Source organism: Fukomys damarensis, unplaced genomic scaffold (genome assembly GCF_012274545.1).
Source record: "Fukomys damarensis isolate Sample0158 unplaced genomic scaffold, DMR_v1.0_HiC HiC_scaffold_17, whole genome shotgun sequence".
NCBI classification, from domain to species: Eukaryota; Metazoa; Chordata; class Mammalia; order Rodentia; family Bathyergidae; genus Fukomys; species Fukomys damarensis.
The window spans coordinates 15919720-15928267 of NW_022900929.1; the positions used below are offsets into that span (position 1 = coordinate 15919720).

The window sequence follows — 8548 nt, forward strand, 5'->3', positions numbered from 1 at the left end:
TTGTATAATTCAGTGGCTTCAGTACATTTACATGGTTGTGAAACCCTCACCACTAATCCCACATTTTCATCACCCCCAAAAAGAATCCCATTATGAGTCACTCCCCTACCGCTAATCCCCTGCCAGCCACTGATCCGTTTTGTTTATGGATTTGTCTAGATATTTCATATAAATGGAATTACACAATAGGAGGCCTCATGTGTCTGACCTTGTTCACTCAGTACCACGTTTTCAAGATTTATCTCTGTTGCACCTTGAGTCTTACTTCATTTCTTTCTATGGCTGAAAAACATTCCATTGTATGGATATACCAAACTGTATTTATTGTTTCATTCATCAATTGATAAATATGTGGGTTGCTTCACTTTTTGACTATTGTAAGTAAGGCTGCTATCGCATACAGTACACGTTTCTCTGTGAATACGTTTCAGTTTGAGAATATGCCTAGGAGTAGAACTTCTTGGTCAGATGGCAACTCTGACTTAAACTTGCTGAGGAAATGGTACAGTTTGGAGGCCCACTGGCAACCTATGAGAGTCATTTCTCCACATGCTCACCAAGTACTATTTCTAGAAACATTCTTCATTTTACCTCACCAGTGCTGCCTCAGCTTCGTAAGTATTAGTACTGCAATTAGGTCTAAAGATTGTATAAATTAAAACAAATATTTCACACACACACACACACAAGTATGTCGGATATGCAGTAAAAGTAACACCAAGGAACTGTTCCTCTTCTGTTCCTAATTTTTCCTGGCAGGGTATATACAGTGTTTCAGGGGAGTCGTCTGGCCAGAGGCTCAATTCACCATCATAAGAATTTATCACAAAAATTCAAGGACAAAAAACATTTGGGAACAAATCTTTGTCTTAACAGCGAGCTCCCTCGGGTAGACATAACTGTAGCATCTGAACAGCTTTTCATTTTAACTTCTTCGTGTCTGAAACGCTGGAACCGACTCGCTTGAGAGCTCACGCGCAGGCCGCCAGTCTGCGCAGGCGCACACCTACAGCCCCGCACACCCAGGACTTCCCCCTCTGAAGCTAAGGGACCGAGAGACTAATCCACGCATGTCCCCGGGAAGCGGTGCTCCGCATTGGTTGATTAAGTCTAATGACTTAGACATCCGCCAATCACCATGATAGGGGCGTGGTTACAGGGAGGAGATGGCTGGTGGAAGCTTGTGACCTGGACCCAGCGCCGGAAGCTACCTATTTGGTGAGGATCTCCGGCATAATCTAAGGCCGCAATGGTGAGTGAGGACGCATGCGCGAGAGGACGCGCCGGGGGTTCAAAGTCCCTGTTGCTCGATATTTGGTTGCCCCCTCCTGGTCCATGCGCTCTATTCTCACCTCCGGTCTACCCCAAGGTGGCGTGGGAATGGAGATGAGAGGGGGCAGCGACGTAGCGGACCGAGGAGGAACCTATGGGAGGGTGTTGGGAGCTAGGCCGTAGTGTCCCGGGCGGGGTGGGACAAGAATGGATCGCCCCGGGTAGTCAGATTGGGGAGGCCAGAGGCTGAGAGTGAGGGCAGACAGAGACTCCGGAAGATCAGCATTGAAGGCCAGGTAGGGGGAAGAGAGTCGAAGGGGCCATCGTCAAGGGAGACTTGGGTTGGCAGGTGAAGGGTATTGAGGGCCGGGTCTAGCTTGCTTCTCACTGCTTACATCTTTACCTACTAGACTTCTGCACTGACCCAGGGCTTGGAGCGAATCCCAGACCAGCTGGGCTACCTGGTGCTGAGTGAAGGTGCAGTGCTGGCGGTGCGTTCTGGGAAAGGGTGGGGGATCCCTTCTAGTAGTGCCCGTTTTCGCCTGACTTGTCTCTCTTTTCATCCTTTTTACCTGGCATCCTCCCAACATATAGTAAGCTCTTAGTAATCTCTGGAATCTGTCTTCTAAGTGTGCTATGGAAGGAGAGGTTTACCACCTTTACACAAATCGGGTAGTTATAGGTTTGTTAATAGTCGTTAATGTTCATGCTTTTCTCCAGTATGTCTATATTTTTCACTTCTCAACGAGATTTTGTATTTTATTTTCCATAGTACTATATAGTATAGCCCTGTTGAAGTTTTTTGCTCCAGCTGGAAAGACTTATGGTTGCAGTTTTAAAGCAGTGCAAGTGGTAAAGCTTACTGAAGGGGTCCAGGAAATGAAGGTCTCAAACGTTGGTGTTCTTATTTTATGGGAAGAGAGCTTTCTTGGAGGCTCAGGTTCTGCTGAGATTAAAAGACGGTTTGAAGGAGTGGAAAAGAAGAAAAGTATTCAGGGCTGGAAACTGGATATATTTGTAGGAATGCGACAGTGCCTATCAGAATTGGTGGTGATTCCACATAGGGGGGAACAAATGGAAAAGTAATGGATCTGATTGTGGAGCACTTCCAAGGTCAGGTTGACACATTTGGATTTCATCTTGAGGGCTTTGGGAACTTTGAAGGTGTTTTGAACAGAAACATGACCCTGTGAAATGGTTGAGCAAGATTGTGAGTGATACAAATAGGCTGGAATGGGTATTCTAGGTATGAGAATGGGCTGGTAGCAAGGAGAGAAATTTTAAGGAATCCTAATGATAACTAGAAATAATACTTAAATCTTCTATAGCAGTGATGGCAAACCTTTTTGAGACCGGGTGCCACACTGTTTGTTACCCAGGACCCACATATTTATTGTAAATTTCCAACACTTCAATTAAACCCAAATACTGAGGTTTCAGTTGAGAAAAAAAAAAAAAAAAAAAAAAAAAAAAAAATCATACATTAACATTTTTTGGTCTTAAAAGAAAAACACAGAAACATGCCTGCCATAGGTTTGCAACCGCTGTTCTACAGGAATACTTTTCCATTTGGAGGACTTTTAACTGAGAGGCCTAGAAGAATGATGTGGTACCTTAACAAATGGGAAATTTAAAAAGGAACTGGCTGCAGAGGAGTTGGATAAGGGGACTTTGGATGGCCCAAAGATGGATAAAAATGGGATGGCCCATTGTAGACAATGAATCTGAAGTAGAAACAGTAGTTAATTGCTAGGAGTTGGTGTAAGTATCCCCCCTACTATTGTTACAAGTAACTATCACAAGCATATAAAATAGGTACTGTTGTACCCAAAACTCAGATGAGGAAACTGAGGTACAGAATATTCAAAAGCAAAAGGTACCAAAGTTAACCTAGTGAGAGGCCCATATGGAAGAGATCAGGAGAGGAAGTTGAGACAGTCACCAGAAAAGAGGAAGTCCAGGCCCCTGGTTTATTACCCAAGAGGTAAGAAGAGGGAGGGTTTTGAGGACAAAGTTGTTAACATTCTACAGACAAGAGCACAGGGGGAGGATGAAACAAGATATTGAGCCTTTAACAAGTCAGTGGTGGGCAGGCGCTGGTCTTGGAGAATTTTTTTTTTTTTCCTAGTAAGGCAAAAACCCAGTTTCAAGGGGTTAGAAAAGAGCCATCAGTAGTTGGACAAATTGATGCTCAGTGAGTAAGCCCAGCATTTAAGGATGAGAAACAGGATGGCACAAAGGGTGACAACATCACAGAGAAGTTTTAGGTTTTTCCAAAACTGGGTGACCCAGGGGTACTGGGAAGTGGAGAGGGAAACGTTACAGGCGTGAGCCAGAGGCCCTGTGCCTGGAATTCCTTCCCAATTCTGCACCCTCATTTTTCTGCACCTTCCCTCCTCCATGTATATGCAGTCATCTGGGGATCTGGAGAATGATGAGCAGGCAGCCAGTGCCATCTCTGAGCTGGTCAGCACAGCCTGCGGTTTCCGGTTGCACCATGGCATGAATATCCCTTTCAAGCGCCTGTCTGGTGAGCTCCCTGTCCGTGCCTCTGGTGACTGGGGTACTTCCAGGAGCTTCTTTTCAGGGAAGAAATAAGTACCTGTGTCCTTTACCAGGTATCCCCTGGTTCAGCCCCTTTCTTCCTTTTATATCAACAGAGTAAGCATGAGAAAGATTTCATAGTGGCTTTTCCTTCTGATCCCTTAGGCTTGAATGGAACTGTTTTGGCTGTCAGTCCAGTCAGTTTGTTTGACCCTGTACAGGCCCTGAACCCACTAACTCTGTGCTCCCTTCCCTCTTCTTGGTGGGGGAAGGTGTGTCTCCCCTCCAGTGGTCTTTGGAGAACACACGCTGCTGGTGACTGTGTCAGGACAGAGGGTGTTTGTGGTGAAGAGACAGAACCGAGGCCGGGAACCCATTGACGTGTGAACCTGCCAGAGGGCCAGGGTTGGAGAAGCAGCCTGGGTTCCTGGATCTCTGTGATGAGGAGGCATACACGTCCCCCACCTTGTGTTTGGCTTGCTGCTGGAACCAGGGCCTTACAGTCATCTACCTTTACGGGATTTTGTGCTATGTTAAAAAGAACTTGGGCAAAGGGATCCCTCTTTTCCTCCCCTATATCCCCTTAATAAACAAGCATCAATCTGATGTGACTCAGGCTCAGGGATGTTTGTACAGAGGGGGTGCTGTGCTGGGAGGGCGTGCTTTTCACCTTCGTGTTTCTGCCAACTTCTGTGAAAACAGTATATTCAGCCTGGAATGAATGGGACAGGGCTACCGCCATTATAAAACTGGGAACTGGAGGCCAGGGATTTCATTCAGTGGTTCTGACACCTGTCTCACAAATGCAAGGGCCTGAGTTCGAGCCCCAGTACCAAAAAATAAAAAAATAAAATAAAACAGAACCGGTAAAGCAGGGCCAGGAAGGGAGCTATTTGGGTGCATGCAGAGGGGAAAAATCCTGAGCTCCTGTTGTCTGTTCCTTTCATCAACACACACACAGCAGCCATCTTCCCTCCTGAACAAGCATTTAATAGTCTTATTTCAGTTGGAAGCTGTAGTTGCAGAATAAGTTACAGGAACAGAGGTCCCCCCCCAAAAGGACACAACTTAAAGTGCTTTGGGCCACCAACGTAAACATGAGGGGCAGAAGGAGGCCACCTAGCTATCTCCCAACCTGAGACAGGAGGATCATTGTCGAGGTCCCTTTACTATCACCACCCTCTAATCTCAGCACTGGGCTGGTGGGAGGGAGGGAGGGAATGTTGGAGGCAGATGGAACATAACAGGAATGAGGAAAATACTCTGTAAACTTAACAAAGGACAAGGGTGGGGGCAAGGGAGCTCTTGGAGCCCTTGCTCTTCCTGGGGTGGGGCCAGCCCCCCCCAGAGGAACTCGGAAATACTGTTGGCCTAGCACTGCAGCCACGCCACCCATTTCACAGCTTCTGCCCTTGTCCCTCATCAGCAGACACAGACAGGTGGCCCTGCTGGGCCTCTTCACCCACAGCAGGAGGTGTCCTAGGGGAGGCACAGCCTGGGAGCAAGAAGCCCACCAGGGGCTTTGGGTTCCTAGAGCAAACAGGGAGCAGAGCAGCGCTGTGCTACTTGACAGGCTCCACCACCAGGACTTTGCACTCGCGCTTGGCAATCTTGTCCAGAGACAGCACAGCCTTGTCTGGAGGCAAGTAGAGGGGACGGCCGACAGGGGAGGCCACAGGGGGCGTGATGGCCCTGCGCTCCATCACACTGCCCGACCTGGGGGAGGACAGAGGCTGTTGGCTCTGCTCACCGGTGGCTCCTCTCCCAACTCCTTGTCCCAGCCTCTGCCCAGGCCAGTGGGATGCCTGCCCTGGTTCCTACCTCATGAGGTGGCTGCGGGAAGGCTGTTGGTGGGAGAAGGACTGGGAGCGGCCCAGGCTGGCCTGGTGCCTCTCCACCAGGTCCCGGACTGCAGGGCTGCTGGGGCTGCTCTTTCGAGAGAGGGGCCGGGCCTCAGGTGGAGGGTGGGACACACTGGCAGTGAACTGCAGCTTCAGCTTCATGTGCTGGCTCAGCTGCAGCAGGAGACGCGCATCAGCATTCCAGCCAGACCTGTGCTCATCTTCCCTCTGCCCAGCCTTCCAGCACCGCCCGTTACACGTCCTCCCTTTGTAGAGGCTAGGACCCTGCCACTACATCCCCCTGTTCTGCAGCACTGGCCCACCTCAAACAGCCCCGACCTCAGAGCCTGGAAGGCCACACTGAAGGTAAGTGCACTGCCCTTCCGTGAAAAGCCAAGGTTGTTGAGGGGTGTGTGGCAGACGATGGAATCCAAGGCTGCTTGCATGGCCCGGCGCTCCTCCTCACACAGCTGCTTTCCTAGGGGTAGAAACAGGCACCAATGAGCAGTGGAAAGCCTTCCTCAGTCTTCAGAGCCATCACCAGTGTAGCCACATTTAGCTTCCAAAGCCACTCTATGGGGTAAGCTAGGTAAACGTGATTGTTTGTAGAGAGTTATCCGTAAATATACTGTGTGCTGAGGTCTGTCCTAATGGTGTTGCCCATCTTAACTCCTTTATCTGTAAACCCACGAGGTAGTATTTGTCCTACTTTAAACAGGCCTAGAGAGGTTAATTAGCTTACCTAAGGTTTAAAACTCGTAAATGAGAAGCAGCTCCAATATCTATGCTTTTCAAGTCACTCAGTCCCACTGTGTCTCTAAACTGTATGTCTGGAGAGATCAGCCAGAGCCAGATGCCACAAGTCATCCACCGTGGTGGGACTGGTACTGGATTTGAGCTGCTCTCACTGTCTCATCTCATTACTTCTTCCGATCCCCACCCCTCCCAGGGGACAAGGTCCCATCCTGGTAGTTGACCTACCAGCCTGGGCATGCTCCGGGGTCCACACAAGCCTCACAGCAAGGAAGTCTTGGAGATTGTTGAGCAGCGTGTAGGTGACAGTGAACCGCTCATAGGTCCGAACAGGGGACTCACAAGAAGCAGTCATCACAAAGCAAGGGCGGTCCAGGCGGACACTGGGCAGGCTAGAAACAGTGAGAGAGGAAAACTAGATGTGTTTCAGGCCACAAAGGTGAGCAGGAAGGTGCCCGGCAGAGGCTCCCACACACTCACCGGTAGTGGGTGTAGATGCTCTGGGTGAAGGGCAGTTTTGGGGTAGACCACTGAACCACAGCAATCAAGGGAACTTCGAGGCCCTGCATGTGAGATAAAAGAAGATGTCACATGCATCAGAGCTCCCCTCTCATCCTCAGGCTCATGGCCTGTCCCTCCCACTGCCTTTTCTTATCCTTTTTCTTGAACACTCTAGCCCCTTGTGCTCACCTCCTTGGCCCCTGGAGGGGGCTGCTCCCCCGCTCTCAGCTGAAACAAGAAGTTGTGTTCCTCCAGGGCATTAAGTGGGCAGGGGAAGCAGCCAGAGGTACCAGGAAGCCGGCAGAAGGAGGCCATGGAGACTTCACCAGACTGATGACTAGTTTAGAGAAGAGTAGGACAGGGCATGATTTAACCAGGCCAGAGCTTAGTCCCTGCCATTATCCTTGTCCACAATTTCACAATCCTTCTGTTCCCCAGGCCCTCACCAGACATTGTCCACCAGCAGCACAGAACCATCGGGCATGACAGGTAGATAACTGGCATTGAAGTTGGGGAGGATTCTGATATCCCAGATAGAGATCTCCTCCTGGGAGGAGCTGTTCAGCACTGTGGAAGGGAACCAGACTAGCTCAGAGTAGCTGGACCTCTGGCCCCATCCCTGTCAGCTTCCCCCGAACCACTGCCATCCAGTCAGTTCCCCTGCTGCTACCCAAAACCTGCGCCAGCAGATCTGCTCACCCTTAAGAACGGTCAAGTGTTTTCCAGCCACAGTGAACTGCCGGCATTTCAGAACCGGAGGAGGCAGCAGCGTCAGCAGAGTACTCACTACAGGAGGGTGAAGCAAGCAATGGAGAGAGGGTAGGGTCCAGACCTCACCTCCAGCCCACGGTTCTTACTGTCTTCTCCTCCCCATCAGGCTCTTTCCAGGATTCCCCCTCCACTCTGCCTCCTCTAAATATGACCCTAGCACTTCCCCTCTACAGCACGTCCATACCTTGGGCCTTGAAGGCACTCTGCTCACCCCGGAAGGTTTCCCCAGGAGATCGGGTCTGCAACAAGCGTAGATAGCCTTGATCTCTGACCTCTGGTGCCTCAACCTCCCGCTTCCACACAGTCACTACAATCTGAGTACAAGAGACAAGGAACCAGTCCAGAGTAGAGATGGACGACAGGCCCTCGAGAGGGTTCGAAACTAGGTCAGCCCCTCCACCCTTGCCATCTTACCTTGGCCTTGGGTGTCCCCGGGGGCAGTCTGTCCAGTGAAACAGTGAGTGGGAAGATGACCTCATCTGTGGACACAATCGGTTCCTCCACAGGCAGCTGGGATTATGAAGGGGGTGAAGAGGTCAGGAGAGAGTCACAAAGCAAGCATCGCTTGCCTCTATTCCCTTTAACGTCTGCAATATATGGTCTGGAGCTTCGTGCCCTCCCCTCTGCCATCAGATCCCTGCCTTCCTGGACTCCCAGCGTCCATCTCCCAAGAGTGCCCTTGGCTCCTGGCAAGCCGCCCCTGCGTACTGTGCCGGTCATCCCAAGCTCCTCACCATGGTCGCTCCCCCTGAGGTAGCAGGGCCAGGGCCGTGGGTGAGAAGAGGGCTGCAGCCGCGGAACAAGCCCCCGCCCCCTGGATCCCCTCCGCCTGGGGTCTCGGGCTCCTGGTCTCCCGTACCGACCCC

The 8548-nt window shown here is 50.6% G+C and overlaps 2 protein-coding genes across 5 annotated transcripts; one reads left to right on the plus strand and one right to left on the minus strand.

Annotated features, from left to right (window-relative positions):
• The first annotated feature begins 1139 nt into the window (after positions 1 to 1139).
• Lamtor4 (late endosomal/lysosomal adaptor, MAPK and MTOR activator 4) lies at positions 1140 to 4414 on the plus strand. 3 transcript variants are annotated; one of them, XM_010609155.3, is made up of 4 exons: positions 1140 to 1252; positions 1683 to 1763; positions 3685 to 3802; positions 4089 to 4240. In XM_010609155.3, exons 1-4 carry the CDS (start codon positions 1250 to 1252, stop codon positions 4133 to 4135), a joined length of 249 nt encoding a protein of 82 aa, XP_010607457.1. In that variant the 5' UTR covers positions 1140 to 1249; the 3' UTR covers positions 4136 to 4240. The 3 variants fall into 3 exon arrangements, with proteins under 3 accessions (XP_010607457.1, XP_019060871.1, XP_010607448.1); XM_010609146.3 differs by having other exon boundaries at positions 1146 to 1252; positions 4106 to 4412; XM_019205326.2 differs by lacking the exon at positions 1683 to 1763 and having other exon boundaries at positions 1144 to 1252; positions 4106 to 4414.
• Positions 4327 to 8492, minus strand: Map11 (microtubule associated protein 11). 2 transcript variants are annotated; one of them, XM_019205329.2, is made up of 11 exons: positions 8417 to 8492; positions 8097 to 8192; positions 7867 to 7921; positions 7611 to 7697; positions 7358 to 7478; positions 7101 to 7248; positions 6891 to 6973; positions 6639 to 6802; positions 5981 to 6135; positions 5638 to 5831; positions 4327 to 5532 (listed from the first exon to the last, which is right to left on the minus strand). In XM_019205329.2, the coding sequence occupies exons 1-11, from the start codon at positions 8417 to 8419 to the stop codon at positions 5379 to 5381; spliced, it is 1260 nt and encodes a 419-aa protein (XP_019060874.1). In that variant the 5' UTR covers positions 8420 to 8492; the 3' UTR covers positions 4327 to 5378. The 2 variants fall into 2 exon arrangements, with proteins under 2 accessions (XP_019060874.1, XP_019060875.1); XM_019205330.2 differs by lacking the exon at positions 8417 to 8492 and having other exon boundaries at positions 7867 to 7996; positions 8097 to 8193.
• Positions 8493 to 8548: the final 56 nt, after the last annotated feature.

Coding starts and splice junctions, on each gene's coding strand:
- Lamtor4 (XM_010609146.3), top strand. Junction 1,764..3,684: donor GTGAAGGTGCAGTGCTGGCG/GTGCGTTCTGGG, acceptor ATGTATATGCAG/TCATCTGGGGATCTGGAGAA. Junction 3,803..4,105: donor CCCTTTCAAGCGCCTGTCTG/GTGAGCTCCCTG, acceptor TCTCCCCTCCAG/TGGTCTTTGGAGAACACACG.
- Map11 (XM_019205329.2), bottom strand. Junction 7,249..7,357: donor CTGCTGGTGGACAATGTCTG/GTGAGGGCCTGG, acceptor TCTCTAAACTAG/TCATCAGTCTGGTGAAGTCT. Junction 5,533..5,637: donor TCCCGCAGCCACCTCATGAG/GTAGGAACCAGG, acceptor GTCCTCCCCCAG/GTCGGGCAGTGTGATGGAGC.